This window comes from Delphinapterus leucas, chromosome 17, assembly GCF_059928025.1.
Source record: "Delphinapterus leucas isolate spDelLeu-1000000601 "Yukka" chromosome 17, BTC_Dleu_Yukka2, whole genome shotgun sequence".
NCBI lineage: Eukaryota > Metazoa > Chordata > Mammalia > Artiodactyla > Monodontidae > Delphinapterus > Delphinapterus leucas.
In genome coordinates, this window is record NC_143145.1 from 47,255,169 (window position 1) to 47,272,170 (window position 17,002).

A 17,002-nucleotide genomic window follows, 5' to 3' on the forward strand; every position below is an offset into this window, starting at 1 on the left:
AGCAAATTCAAACAACAGCATAACCCAGGCATAGAGATATGAAAATGCGTGGTGTGTTTAAGAAAATATAGAGCACAGGAATGATGGTAATTAAAAGCACAGGAATAACGGTAAAAGAATGCAAGTTCAGGTGAGAATGAGGACTGTTCTATTTCCATCACTATCATATCCCTGTATCCCATGTACACAAAAGATACACAATAAATATTTATCAAATAAGTCAATGAATAAAGAAAGGCCAGGGACAAGTCTGTTTAGAATACCATATTGAGTTTTGGCTTTTATTCCAAAGAGTAATAGAAAAATGATATAAGGTTTTTAACTAGGCATTATAATAAGCAGATATACATTTGTAGAAAGATGAGTCTGGTGGGAATGTGAATAAAAAATAAAGAGAAAAGAAACTGGTAGCAGAGAAACATATTATGGGGTTATTACAGTAAGCAAGACAAGCAATGATAAGACCTTATATTACAACTAAGACAGTAGAAAAGGCCAATGGGGAACAGATTCAAAAAGCAATCATATGCTGCTGAGAAAAGGCCAAAAGAGCTGACAAGTGGTCACTGTCTATATTAGTTCTATTAATCGTGTATAGTAGGTACAATAAAAGGATGAAGGCATGTTTAAGAGAGGTCAGAGGGGGCACTAGTAAAGATACATGGATACACTAGTCCGAGTTCCTATAAGCCTTTTTCTCATACTTTATAATACACAGTCATACTGGAGAAGTAATTAAAATTAAATAAAATTTAGTTTCTCAGTCACAGTAGCCAGAATGCAAGGGTTCAATGGCCACATATAGCTATTGGATACTGCAGATTTACAGAACAGTTCGATCATCGCAGAAAATTCTATTGGACAGTGCTGCTGTAGACAAATAGGACCTATTCATGAAATAGAATGTCTCCTGGTGAATCCAAATTAGTCTTTGTTTTATTTTTCTCTGGAAAGAGACTAGAAAGCAGGAATTTAGTTACGCAAGCTACCAAAGCACATTATTTATCTTCAGTGACAGGATTAACACAGCAGTACTCACTTGTTCATGGCCTCCACTCCTGCTTTGGCAGAAGCACTTGGTACTACAAAACCTGACCCAGTCTCAGCATAGATGGTTGTAATAGCAAGAAACGATGCTCCTGACATTTTAAAATGATACAGTAATTAACAATACAGCTAAATCAATTCACATCAGGAAAACATTATTTATAATAATGGGATCTAATTCAAGAGGGTATAACAAAAACTGAAGAAATTTTCAAAACTTCACTAAGCCTAAATTAATGAAAGAGTAATCTAATAAAATTGCTACATCTTTGCTAGTAATCTTGCTGCCATTCAGGATGGTCCAGTCTGTGCTTAATTAAAATTCTATACCAGGTGAGTCAATACCAAGGCTCAAATCTCAAAGGTATGGCCCTATTATATCCTGCATAATCAGCTGGACAGGATTTCCAATAACCCATTTATAAGAATAAATCAGAACCAAAACTAATTTAGCAGGGACTTCTGCCTCCAGCATCATGGATTTGTCCTCCTCCTGTAAACACAAAGAAACTGTATCAAATATATGATACCACTATTTTCAGATACTGTTTAGCAGGCAGGGAAAGATGGCAATTCCTGAGAGAAGAAAAACAAATGAAATGATCCCTAAGATCAGATTTTGCCTAAAGGTACTGTACGTATACCACAGTATGTACTATATACTACATATATATACATACTATATATTCTATATTACATACTCTATATTATACTATATACATATGTCATATAGACTGTGGCATAAGGAGTAGGAAAATAGCCAAATAAGGCATTATCACTGAGTTGAGGAGACAGATCAGATTTTAGAGAGACTGAGGAAGTTGCAATTTGTGAGGAGAGTTCCCCCGAAGAGAAAAGTATGTAAAGATAGAGCCCCATAAATCTGCATAGTGTATCCTTGAGTCTCTGGCCAAATATCAAGCTGTACATGTTTAGGGTAAGATTCCATAAGGCCAGGCAAAGAACAACTGCCTGGGAACCATAAGCTGAACAATTCCCAGAGTACACAGAGGGCTGGGAGATAAGTGAGTCTGAGCAGCTTTGTTGAATATCCAGCGCTTTCAGTGGAAAAGTTCAGAAGGGCTGTGCATTAATAGGAGGGTTAAATTAGCCCAAAAGTAAAGTCTACTCTAGACTCACCCAAATAAAGCTTAAAAATGAACACTGAACTGATCAAGCTGGTCCACAAGTTTTTAATTCAAAGGGAAATTAAAATGCATACACATATGTGGACACCACACACACACACACACACACACACACACAACAACAACAACAACAACAACATAAAATTCATAGCATGCAACCAAAAATTACTACACATAAAAAGACACAGAAACAACCAGGAGAAAAATCAAATAATAGAAAGACTCTCATAAATGACACAGAAGATAGAATCAGCAGATGAAGACCTTTCAAATGATATTGTACACTGGACAGCTACATGTAAAAGAATAAGATTAGAACGTTTCCTTACACCATATACAAAAATAAACTCAAAATGAATTAAAGATCTAAAAAGACCTAAAAACATAAAATTCCTAGGAGAGAATATAGGCAGAACACACTTTGACATAAACCACAGCAATATTTTTTTGGATGTGTCTCCTAAGACAAAAGAATAAAAGCAAAAATTAACAAATGGGAACTAATTAAACTTAAAAGCTTTCGTACAATGAAGAAAACCATGGATGAAATGTAAAAACCTACTGAATGGGAGAAAATACTGGCAAATAAGATGGCCAATAAGGGGTTAATATCCAAAATATGTAAACAGCTCATACAACTCAATATCAAAAAAAAAAACAGCCCAATTAAAAAATGGGCAAAGACATATTTCCAAAGAAGATATACAGATGGCCAGCAGACACACGAAAAAATGCTCAACAATGCTAATCATCAGAGACATGTACATCAAAACCACAATGAGATATCACCTCACACATGTCAGAATGGCTATCACCAAAACGTTTACAAATAACAAACGTTGGTGAGGATGTGCAGAAAAGGGAACCCTAGTACACTGTTGATGGGATTGTAAATTGAGGCAGCCACTACGGAAAACAGTATGGAGAGTCCTCAAAAAACTAAAAATAGAACGACCATATGATCCAGCAATTCCATTGCTGGGTATGTGTCTGAAGAAAAAGAATATATTCAAAAAGATACATGCACCACAATGTTCATAGCAGCATTACTTACAATTGCCAAGATATGGAAGCAATCTAAGCACCCATCAACAGATGAATGGATAAAGAAAATGTGGTATATATATACACAATGGAATATTACTCAGCCATAAAAAAGAATGAAATGTTGACAGCTGCAACACGTGCATGGACCTAAAGAGTATTATGCTTAAGGAAATAAGTCAAAGAAAAACATATGCTGTGTTATCACTTATACGTGGAATCTAAAAAATAAAATAAATGAATATATATAACAAAACAGAAACAGACTCACAGATATAGAGAACAAACTAGTGGTTACCACTGAGGAGAGGAAAGGGGAAAGGGGTGAGATAGGGGTATCGGACTAAGAGACACAAACTACTATGTATAAAATAAGCAACAAGGATATATTGTACAGCACAGGAAAATACAGCCAGTAATCAACATTGCCTGGGACATAGTGGGTTCTCAGTAAATTGACTGTATGAAAGTTTAAAATAATAATCTTTAGCTCCTGAAAAATCAGTGATTTTCTACTTCCTACTTAGCCACAACACTGAAAATACTGTAAGTTAATATTAGCAAATGAATCAAACTATATATATATATATATGAAACAGTAGATACTTTAAGAAATTTAAGACTACAAGTTTGAAGGACTACAAGGAAAATAATTTAAAGAATATTCAGATAAGTTTTTTTTCTCCTTGACATATTTTGTTTCTCTTTCCCTCCACACACTCCAGAGTAGAAACAAAACTTAGCACAACCCGGAAAACATTGGGAGTGGAAGAGGGGACAGGAGTACCATTTTAAGGACATGAGAAATAAGAATAGTTATGTTAGGCATTATGGTAACTTTTTCTAATATATCAAGCTCAGTCTCTCAGATCTCTGAAAATTACTTTGTTTCCAAATTCACCCTGTGAAAGAAGAGGATGTAGAACTTTAGTGTACACCATTACAGTACACTGACAACAGATGCTAACTGCATCATCTTACAACAAAATTATAAAAACTACTTTTAAAAGTGACAATTACTTATGTAATGCCAATGTTCCAATAGAATGTGCTCTATCTTCCCATTCAGATTTAACAGCAATTTTTCTTGAGGTGTGGGAAAGGAGGAGTTAAGTCATTATTATGTAATTGAGATACTGGAAATGAAAGTTATCATCCTCTTCTCTTTCTCTCTAGATTTTATTTAAGATGTGGGTAGCCCACTGCTTAGAATGAGATACTGCTGCTTTTAATTACCCCTGAGTGTAAAAAAGAGGCAAACATTTGAAATTGCACTGTTCCAATAGGATGAATGCTGCATAAACAATTAACAGCTGGATTTCAAAAAATGAACAGTGGTGCTAATAGCTCAAAGTAAAGAATTCCCAGATTCCCAGGGTCAGTCACAGATATATTTTTTTCTTTTCATAGGAAGGCTAATCATTTAAATTAGAATTACCTATGGAAGAGGCTTGTAAATGGCAAGTTTCTAACATCCCAGTGCTGACAACAAAAATAGAACCTATGTTAGTGAAGTTAAGAAAACAGAGAAAGGGAGCAATAAATAAAATAAATATTATGCTTGCCCATACTTAACTATCTCAAAATGGAAAAAAATAGTAACAAAGAAACACTAAAAATCACACTATTAAAAAGGATAAAACGTGTAAGGTTACGTGCCAGTTTCAAAAAAAGACTCAAAAGCTCTAAAATCTGGTTTAAATACAAATTTTGAAAATTAAAATAAAAAATGTTAGTTCCAATGTCCAGTAGAGATGGAATACTGCAGTTTAAAGACACCTGACTCAAACATTAATTCTACTATTTACTAGCCCTATAACTGTGTGACCTTGGGCAAATCACTTCCCTGTTCTGGGCCCCAGATTTATCACTGTAAAGTAGGAAAATAGAGAGTTTCCAGCAAATGTCATTACATTCTACAGATTACTCACTAATTAATCATTGCTATCGATTCTACCTATTACTCTTTTACCCTCATACAAAAAGTCCCATTTGAAAATGATAATATCCAGCTCTTTAACCACCGTTTGTAACTTCAATTGATGTTAACTTTGACTTCCCAACCTACTCTGCCATTTTAATTAAAATTTGACTCCTGGACTTAAACCTACAAAAATATCTGTAACCACATCTCAAAGCCAACTTCTCTCAACAATCTGGAAGATTTCAACATTCAGGTGGACAAGATCATAAATCTTACAGTTCCATGACCTTCGGTGCTACCCCAATTTAGCCACAACCTGAACTTTGTCATCATTCCAAAATACTGAATGCAATGTGTTACTCTCTGTATTCTGTCCTTCCAGATCTTTCACATCCTCATACTACATGTGCTCTTTGAGACCTCATTATAAATTCTGGGTGCTTTATCTCCCATATTCTTTAGGCTTATAGTTCCCTCCTAGTCTAACTTTTCTATTTACAGCCTAGACTATTACATGAAATCAGGCACTCAATTCCTAGCCACACATTGTCTCAAACATCCACCCTGCAGTTCTCAATACCAGAACGGCCTTCTCCACTCTTATAAGGAGGGTGTTTTAAAACTGTTCCAAGCTGTAGGTAAATGCCATTGGAAAGATGCATCTACAATTTCACCAGGGCCCTCAACATCATTTATCAACTCTTTCAGTATCCAGAGTAAGCTCCTCCACCTATGTTTCTGATTCACATCTCCTGAGACTACAACATTCCTTCATTGGTTCTCTCTTCTTTCTTTCTCAACACTTCTCCTCATTGGGCCCTCCCCTCAGTCATTAATCATGCTTCAGTCTCCACTCTGAATATATCTCTTGTTAAGATCCTTCAGTTTATCTTTACCCAATTCCAGAGGGTAAAGTCCACACCCCTTAGCCTCATCTTTGCCTCTCCAGGCATTACATACTACACGTAAGTAAGCCTGAATTCCTTGTACTTTCTAAGCACACAGGTGAGCTATTGCTTGCAGGTTTAACTCTCCTACTGTTATTGCCAGCAATTAATCTTCCTGACAGTCATAACATGAAGAGAAAACTCTTCACTTCTCTTTTTGATGAAGGCACAGAGGACACTAACTCTTAGCCACTTTTTGATAAGAGACTCAATTGAATTTAAATCTAAAAGTCATCAACACTCTAAAAGTTACTCACAGGATGATCATATAACTTAAAAACAAACAGCATAACTCTTTTTAAAAGAATATTATCTACTAAGTGAAGACATCTCATTTGAACATTTAACATAAATACATCCTTCATGTAGGTTGAAACTTAAAAGTTTAATTACAATAAGTCGTATCAGATCTCCGGTTTTTCTAGTCTATTTTAACTATGGGACGTAGGAACATAGCCTCACATTCAGATACTTCATGGTCCCCTTGTAAAACAGGTGGTAAAAATACACTTATCTTGGAGGAATCTAACATTTTCTTTAATAGCTAATACTTACTGAGCAGTAGTCTGAGCCAGGCACTATTCTTAACACTTTACAGGCACTAGCTCACTTAATCATCACAGCAATCCTAGGAGGAAGGTTCTATCTTTATCCTCCTATTTACAAAAGAGACTGAGGCACAGAGAGGTAGTTTTCCCAAGTTCACACTACTAATAAGTGGTATCATCAGGACTAGAACCAGGCAGTTTGATCCAGAGCCTACACTCATAAAATTTCCTCTCGAAGAAATTTTCAGTTATATAGTTAAAAAGAAAAAAAAAAGATTCCTTTCCAAAATTTCCAAATCACCTTACCTTTACATTATCTTCACAAAACATCAAAGTAAGGTACACAGTTGCTATAAGAAAATTTAATAAATGAGGTAGAAATGTTGTATCAAATTAGTAACTCTGGCAAAAAGTGATTTTAAAAGGATATTAACACTGCCTTAATAAATGCCAACTCATTACTAAGAAAGTGTTTTTAAACATTCTTAAAATGCACCCACTGTTCTAAGGAAGGCCTAGTCGCAATACACAGAAATGTACCCATATGGTCCTTCTATACTTTAAAATCTAAACAGCATACAACGTGCACTCACACTGACAAATAAGAAAAGCCTCATCCTATGCCTGCTCTACTCTTCCTTCTTCTGAAACAAGGTGCATTTGCCTCCTTATCAGTTGATTTTGTCAAATGGCTCATAATCTTCTTTTCCCCAACAGTAAAGCTGAAGGACATAATTGAAAGTAGTGTTAAACATGCCCTCAATTCACCTTTTTTTGTGAGTCTCAAAAATGTTTCATTCCATAAACAAAGCATCACCTTTGTGCTTAGTGATGAGTTAAGAACTGGTGGGGAGAAGAATGGAGTAAGGGTGGAAAGGGTTTTCAGGTGGGGCAGAAGTATTGTATACTGATGGGTAATAGCATTTCCAATTTTGATGGATGAGAAAAGGAGACTTGCAACATGGAACAAGAACAATGTGCAGCATGTTTTTAAATGCTAAAGTGTGTATTAGAGCTTTTGAATAGGACATGATTCATTAAGGTGTGGAACTAAAGCTGGGCATGACAATTCTATACGGCTTAAGGGAAAATGATTCTGTCAGAGTCTATGTAAAAGAGCAGTCAAACAATGGGTGATTACAGAAGGATGTGAGATTGGACAGGCTGAGGTTCACTGAATGATGAATGATGAGGGAAAAGTAACTGGCTGAGTTCAATATCAATGGATTGAAAATAAGAATGCTTTAAAATTTATTTCTGTGTTTACAGTTCACACATTATGTGTCTAGAACAGCAAGATGGTTAAAAACTTTGTGTTTTCTGATAATTTGTTTTAACTCAATTGCAAGAATGGCATAAAGTATTTTACTTAGTTCAAAGCCTTCAACTGATTCTTCATAACTATTGATTAAAAGGATCTTTCCTTTTTTAGTTTCTTCGGTTGGTGCATTATTTGCATTTACTCTTCTCTTCCTCTAGCACAAGGCTGCTGGTAAGATATTCTCAGGCTGCTGGTAAGATCATCTCAGGCATACTTCCAATGACACTGATCCTATCCATGATTTCCTTTACAGACACTTCTTAACTACTTTCTATTTCCCCTTCATTGTTCATGATTAATCTGACGAGACAATAACTGTTCACTCCTTGCCTTTCCCTGACACAGTCCATATGATTCAAGCTTCCTTGGGCTGCTTCTGACTATTCCACAATCTTAGATTCCCTGAATATCTGAAAATTAATTCTACCTAATTCTTTAAATTATCTAAGCTACCATATGTTCATTCACATACATGAAGAAGCACATGAATATTTTTGAAGCAATTTATGTTTTTCACAAAACTTTTGTATCTAATACCTTGTTTGCTTACTAAATATTGGAGTAGTAGTTGATTATCCAATCTTTTTTACAGATGAGAAAGCTGAGTAGTGGTCAAAATATCAAGACTCACCATCTAAGTATCAGGTATAAACTAGGTGACAATGACTTCAATTAAACTACTGCTCCTTTTTTCCTACTGGACCACTTCTTTGGGTTCTTTTTTAATGAATTTATTTATTTTATTTATTTATTTTTGGCTGTGTTGGGTCTTCGTTGCAGTGAGTGGGCTTCTCATTGTGGTGGCTTCTCTTGTTGCAGAGTACGGGCTCTAGGCATGTGGGCTTCAGTAGTTGTGTCATGCGGGCTCAGTAGTTGTGGCCCCATGGCTCTAGAGCACAGGCTCAGTAATTGTGGCACACGGGCTTAGTTGCTCCGCGGCATGTGGGATCTTCCTGGACCAGGGATCGAACCCGTGTCTCCTGCATTGGCAGGCGGATTCTCAACCACTGCGCCCCCAGGGAAGCCCTGGACTACTTCTGAGAATAAAAAAAAAATTTGTCAATCATCAGTTTTAACAGTGATAATTAACACTTCTTAGTTATTTAATAAACCACATTTTCTCATCTGTAAAAGTGAGAATTAAAAACATCTAGCAATATATTAAAAAAGACTAACTCTGCACCTCAGTCTCTACCCATAACTATAAACAGCACTTACCTTCCAGAGTCATTACAAGTGTTAAATGAGTTCATAAATATTTAACACTTAGAACAAAAGCTGATATAGAATAAGCACTTGATAAATGTTAGGTGTTTTAAAAAAGTGAGGAAAGGAAGTAAGGAAGGAGGGGAGATGGAGGAAAGGAGAAGGAGTAAGGGAGACAAGATGGAAGAAAATTTAGTTAAAATTAGAGCATTTACTTATAAATAATACTGTTCAGTATTCTAACATCTACTGCATCTTATATCTGTATTTAATAATTATGCAAGTTGCAGTAATCACTACAGATTTCTCATATGTGGTCTTATGTGGAAGAAATTCTAGCTTCCTGGTATAAAGTAATCTATGTGACTCAATGATCAAAGATAGTCCAAAATCAAGTAAAGTATCTGGGTAGGCTGTCACATATTTTGTCAATTAATACACTCACACAGACAAAAAAAGTAAAATTTAAGAAAAACTGTTCTCTTTAAATAGAATCCAAACAAATATATATTTTTTTAAAAAAGAATAGTGGATATGTGGTCAATATTCTTACTCAAATGTTAAGTAATTTAAGATTCTGAAAAACAACCAAGTATGAAGAGTATCATACTATGTTGAACACTTATCTAATATGTCTTTCACAGTGGCACAAGAGGCATTGGCTGAATTTAGCTTAAATATAATATCAATTTCAAAAGACAGGGCTGTAAACAACATATCATCTATTGGCAAAGTAGAGCTGAGGACTGACAGAGTAGTAAGTAAGGCCTTAAGAAAACAAATCTGGGAGACCTTCAAGATGGCGGAGGAGTAAGAAGTGGAGATCCCCTTCCTCCCCACAAATACATCAGAAATACATCAACATGTGGAACAACTCCTACAAAACACCTACTGAATGCTGGCAGAAGACCTCAGACTTCCCAAAAGGCAAAAACTCCCCCATGTACCTGTTTTTTTTTTCTTTCTTTCTTTTTTTCTCCCATTTCTTCTGAGCCATGTGGCTGACACAGTGTTGGTGCTCCAAGTGGGTGTCTGGCCTGTGCCTCTGAGGTAGGAGAGCCAAGTTCAGGACATTGGTCCAACAGACACCTCCCGGCTCCATGTAATATCAAAAGGCAAAAGCTCTCCCAGAGATCTCCATCTCAACACTAAGACCCAGCTCCACTCAACAACCAGCAAGCTCCAGTGCTGGACTCCCTATGCCAGAAAACTAGCAAGAGAGGAACACAACCCCACCCATTAGCAGAGAGGCTGCCTAAAATCCTAATAAGGTCACAGACACCCCAAAACACACCACCAGACATGGTCCTGCCCATCAGAAGGACAAGATCCAGCTTCATCCACCAGAACACAGGCACCAGTGTCCCCTCCACCAGGAAGCCTACATAATCCACTGAACCAACCTCACCCACTGGGGGCAGACACCAAAAACAACGGGAATTATGAACCTGCAGCCTGAGAAAAGGAGACCCCAAGCACAGTAAGTTAAACAAAATGAGAAGACAGAGAAACACACAGCAGATGAAGGAGTAAGGTAAAAACCCACCAGACCTAACAAATAAAGAGGAAATAGGCAGTCTACCTGAAAACAAATTCAGAATAATGATAGTAAAGATGATCTAAAATCTTGGAAATAGAATGGAGAAAATACAAGAAACGTTTAACAAGGACCTAGAAGAACTAAAGAGCAAATAAACAAGGATGAACAACACAATAAATTAAAATAAAAATTCTCTAGAAGAATCAATAGCAGCATAACTGAGGTAGAAGAACGGATAAGTGACCTGGAAGATAAAATAGTGGAAATAACTCCTGCAGAGCAGAATAAAGAAAAAAGAATGAAAAGAATTGAGGACAGTCATAGAGATTTCTGGGAAAACAAAAACCCTATGAACATTTGAATTATAGGGGTCCCAGATGAAGAAGAGAAAAAGAAAGGGACTGAGAAAATATTTGAAAAGATTATAGATGAAAACTTCCCTAAAATAGGAAAGGAAATAAACAAGTCCAGGAAGCACAGAGAGTCCCATACAGGATAAATCTAAGGAGAAACACGCCAAGACACATATTAATCAAACTATCAAAAATTAAATAAAAAGAAAAATATTAAAAGCAGCCAGGGAAAAACAACAAATAACATACAAGGGAATCCCCATAAGGTTAACAGCTGATCTTTCAGCAGAAACTCTGCAAGACAGAGGGACTGGCAGGACATATTTAAAGTGATGAAAGAGAAAAACCTGCAACCAAGATTACTCTACCCAGCAAGGTTCTCATTTAGATTCGGAATGAGAAATTAAAACTTTTACAGATAAGCAAAAGCTAAGAGAATTCAGCACCACCAAACCAGCTTTATAACAAATGTTAAAGGAAGTTCTCTAGGCAGGAAACACAAGAGAAGGAAAAGACCTACAATAACAAGCCCAAAACAATTCATCAAATGTTAATAGGAACATACATATCGATAACATACCTTAAATATAAATGGATTAAATGCTCCAACCAAAAGACATAGACTGGCTGAATGGATACAAAAACAAGACCTGCATATATGTTGTCTACAGGAGACCCACTTCAGACCTAGGGACACATACAGACTGAAAGTGAGGGGATGGAAAAAGATATTCCATGCAAATGGAAATCAAAAGAAAGCTGAGGAGCAATTCTCATATCAGACAAAACAGACATTAAAATAAAGACTATTACAAGAGACAAAGAAGGACATTACATAATGATCAAGAGATCAATCCAAGAGAAGATATAACATTTGTAAATATTTATGCACCCAACATATGATGCATAATGCAAATGCTAACAGCCATAAAAGGGGAAATCGACAAAAACAGAAACATAGCAGGGGACTTTAACACCCCACTTTCACCAATGGACAGATCAGCCAAAATGAAAATAAGGAGACACAAGCTTTAAATGATACATTAAACAAGATGGACTTAATTGACACTTATAGGACTTAATTGATTTATTATAGGACATTCCATCCAAAAACAACAGAATACACACTCTTCTCAAGTGCTTATGGAACATTCTCCAGGATTGACAATATCTTGGGTCACAAATCAAGCCTTGATAAATTAAAGAAAATTGAAATTGTATCAGGTATCTTTTCCGACCACAACGCAGTAAGTCTATATATCAATTAAGGGAAATAAACTGTAAAAATTACAAACACATGGAGGCAAAACAATACACTACTTAATAACCAAGACATCACTGAAGAAATCAAAGGGGAAATCAAAAAATACCTAGAAACAAATGACAATGAAAACGTGACCCAAAACCTATGGGATGTAGCAAAAGCAGTTCTAAGAGGGAACTTTATAGCAGTACAATCCTACCTCAAGAAACAAGAGAAATCTAAAATAAACAACCTAACCTTGCACCTAAAGCAATTAGAGAAAGAAAAACAAAAAAACCCAAATTAGAAGGAAATAAATCATACAGATCAGATCAGAAATAAATGAAAAAGAAACGAAGGAAACAATAGCAAAGATCAATAAAACTAAAAGATGGTTCTTTGAGAAGATAAACAAAATTGATAAACCATTAGCCAGACTCATCAAGAAAAAAAAGACTCAAATCAATAGAAATAGAAATGAAAAAGGAGAGGTAACAACTGACACCTCAGAAATACAAAGGATCGGGCTTCCCTGGTGGCGCAGTGGTTGAGAGTCCGCCTGCCAATGCAGGGGACACGGGTTCGTGCCCCGGTCCGGGAAGATCCCACATGCCGCAAAGCGGCTGGGCCCGTGAGCCATGGCTGTTGAGCCTGCGCGTCCGTAGCCTGTGCTCCGCAACGGGAGAGGCCACAACAGTGAGAGGCCCACATACCGCAAAAAAAAAAAAAAAAGAAAGAAAGAAATACAAAGGATCATGAGACATTAGTACAAGCAAGTATATGCCAATAAAATGGACAACCTGGAACAAATGGACAAATTCTTAGAAATGCACAACATTCCAAGACTGAACCAGGAAAAAATAGAAAATATAAACAGACCAATCATAAGCACTGAAATTGAGACTGTGATTAAAAATCTTCCAACAAACAAAAGCCCAGGACCAGATGGCTTCACAGGCGAATTCTATCAAACATTTAGAGAAGAGCTAACACCAATCCTTCTCAAACTCTTCCAAAATATAGCAGAGGGAGGAACACTCTCAAACTCATTCCACGAGGCCACCATCACCCTGATACCAAAACCAGACAAAAGATGTCACAAGGAAAGGAAACTACAGGCCAATATCGCTGATGAACATAGATGCAAAAATCCTCAACAAAATACTAGCAAACAGAATCCAACAACACATTAAAAGGATCATACACCATGATCAAGTGGGGTTTATTCCAGGAATTTAAGGATTCTTCCATAAACATAAATCAATCAATGTGATACACCATATTAACAAATTGAAGGAGAAAAACCCTATGATCATCTCAGTAGATGCAGAAAAAGGTTTCAACAGAATTCAACACCCATTTATGATAAAAACCCTCCATAAAGTAGACACAGAGGGAACTTAACTCAACATAATAAAGGCCATATATGACAAACTCACAGCCAACATCATTCTCAGTGATGAAAAACTGAAACCATTTCCACTAAGATCAGGAACAAGACAAGGTTGTCCACTCTCACCACTATTATTACATAGTTTTGGAAGTATTAGCCACAGCAATCAGAGAAGGAAAAGAAATAAAGGGAATCGAAATCGGAAAAGAAGTAAAGCTGTCACTGTTTGCAGATGACATGATACTATACATAGAGAATCCTAAAGATGCTACCAAAAATCTACTAGAGCTAATCAATGAATTTGGTAAAGTAGCAGGATACAAAATTAATGCACAGAAATCTCTGGCATTCCTATACACTAATGATGAAAAATCTGAAAGAGAAATTAAGGAAACATCCCCATTTACCACTGCAACAAAAAGAATAAAATGCCTAGGAATAAACCCACCTAAGGAGACAAAAGACCTGTATGCAGAAAACTATAAGACATTGATGAAAGAAATTAAAGATGTTACAAATAGATGGAGAGATATACCATGTTCTTGGATTGGAAGAATCAACATTGTGAAAATGACTCTACTACCCAAAGCAACCTACAGATTCAATGCAATCCCTATCCAACTACCAATGGCATTTTTCACAGAACTAGAACAAAAAAATTCACAATTTGCATGGAAACACAAAAGACCCCAAATAGCCAAAACAATCTTGAGAAAGAAAAACAGAGCTGGAGGAATCAGGCTCCTGGACTTCAGACTATACTACAAAGCTACAGTAATCAAGACAGTATGTTACTGGCACAAAAACAGAAATATAGATCAATGGAACACGATAGAAAGCCCAGAGATACACCCACACACATATGGTCACCTTATTTTTGATAAAGGAGGCAAGACTATACAATGGAAAAAAGAGAGCCTCTTCAATAAGTGGTGCTCAGAAAACTGGACAGCTACATGTAAAAGAATGAAATTAGAACACTCCCAAACACCATACACAAAAATAAACTCAAAATAGATTAACGACCTAAATGTAAGGCCAGACACTATCAAACTCTTAGAGGAAAACATAGGCAGAACACGCTATGACATAAATCACAGCAAGATCCTTTTTGATCCACCTCCTAGAGAAATTGCAATAAAAACAAACAAATGGGACCTAATGAAACTTAAAAGCTTTTGCACAGCAATGAAAACCATAAACAAGACGAAAAGACAACCCTCAGAATGGGAGAAAATATTTGCAAATGAAGCAACTGACAAAGGATTAATCTCCAAAATATACAAGCAGCCCATGCAGCTCAATTTCAAATAAACAAACAAACCAATCCAAAAATGGGCAGAAGACCTAAATAGACATTTCCTCAAAGAAGACATAAAAATTGCCAACAAACACATGAAAGGATGCTCAACATCACTAATCATTAGAGAAATGCAAATCAAAACTACAATGAGGTATCACCTCACACCAGTCAGCGTGGCTATAATCAAAAAATCTACAAACAATAAATGTTGGAGAGGGTGTGGAGAAAAGGGAATCCTCTTGCACTGTTGGTGGGAATGTAAATTAATACAGCCACTATGGAGAACAGTATGGAGGTTCCTTATAAAACTAAAAATAGAACTGCCATATGACCCAGCAATCCCACTACTGTGTATATACCATGAGAAAACCAAAATTCAAAAAGAGTCATGTACTGTAATGTTCATTGCAGCTCTATTTACTATAGCCAGGACATGGAAGCAACCTAACTGTCCATCGACAGATGAATAGATAAAGAAGATATGGCACATATATACAATGGAATATTATTACTAAGCCATAAAAAGAAACCAAATTTAGTTATTTGTTGTGAGGTGGATGGACCTAGGGTCTGTCATACAGAGTGAAGTAAGTTAGAAAGAGAAAAAGAAATACCATATGCTAACACATATATATGGAACCAAAAAAAAAAAAGGTTTTGAAGAACCTAAGGGCACAACAGGAATAATGATGTAGAGGTATACAATGGACTTGAGGACCCAGCGAGGGGGAAGGGTAAGCCGGGACGTAGTGAGAGAGTGGCATGGACATATATACACAACCAAATGTAAAACAGATAGCTAGTGGGAAGCAGCTGCATAGCATAGGGAGATCAGCTCGGTGCTTTGTGACCACCTAGAGGGTGGGATAGGGAGGGTGGGAGGGAGACACAAGAGGGAGGAGATATGGGGATACATGTATATGTATAGTTTATTCACTTTGTTATAAAGCAGAAACTAACACACCATTGTAAAGCAATTATACTCCAATAAAGATGTTAAAGAAAAATGTCACCAAAGAATATTCTATCCTGAAAAGTCATCATTAAGATATGAAGGAGAAATAAAGACTTTCTCAGACAAACAAAAGCTGACGGGGTTCATCAACACTAGACCTGCCTTACAAAAAATGTTGAAAGCATCACTTCTACTAGAAACAAAAAGGCAAAAGTACACAAAACGTTGAGTAAGATGTTAAATAGAAAAGACGTAATCGGAAAATTGCAACTCTTTATCAGAATAGGTTTTTTTCTTTCAGTTTTATTGAGATCAAGTTGACATACAGCAAGCACTATATAAGTTTAAGGTGTACAACATAACAATCTTACATACATCATGAAATGATTACCACAATAAGTTTAGTGAACAATGATCACCTCATACAGATACAAAATAAAAGAAAGAAAGTTTTTTCCTTGTGATGAGAACACTTAGGATTTACTCTCTTAACTTTCATATATAGCATACATATAGCATGTTAATTATATTAATCATGTTGTACATAAACAAACTTACAGAACAGGTCTTTCAAACACTTTATTATTGCATAAAAGTTAAAAAGGGGACTTCCATGGTGGCGCAGTGGTTAAGAATCCGCCTGCCAATGCAGGGGACACAGGTTCAAACCCTGGTCCGGGAAGATCCCACATGCCGCAGAGCAACTAAGCCCGCGAGCCACAACTCCTGAAGTCTGCATGCCTAGAACTTGTGCTCCACAACAAGAGAAGCCACCACAATGAGAAATCTGCACGCCACAACGAAGAGTAGCCCCCACTCACCGCAACTAGAGAAAGCCCACGTGCAGCAACAAAGACCCAACGCAGCCAAAAATAAATAAATAAAATTTTTAAAAAGTTTAAAGGGAACAAAAGCAGAAAAATATAGCTACTTCAATTTGGTAACAAACAACATAAAAAGGGGTAAGTTGAGACAACAAAAACACAAAAGTGAAGAGGTAAGGGATGGAACCCATATAGGTAAATAAAGG

At 36.4% G+C, this 17,002-nt stretch overlaps 1 protein-coding gene across 5 annotated transcripts in view; it reads right to left on the reverse strand.

Annotated features, from left to right (window-relative positions):
- DECR1 (2,4-dienoyl-CoA reductase 1) overlaps positions 1–17,002 on the reverse strand; it is a 73,166-nt gene that overhangs the window by 25,138 nt on the left and 31,026 nt on the right. For all 5 annotated transcript variants that reach the window (XM_022584824.2, XM_089898937.1, XM_089898938.1 and 2 more), the window contains one exon: positions 1,040–1,139. In XM_022584824.2, the coding sequence (XP_022440532.1) occupies positions 1,040–1,139 (100 nt within the window). The remainder of the gene's footprint in view (positions 1–1,039; positions 1,140–17,002) is intronic.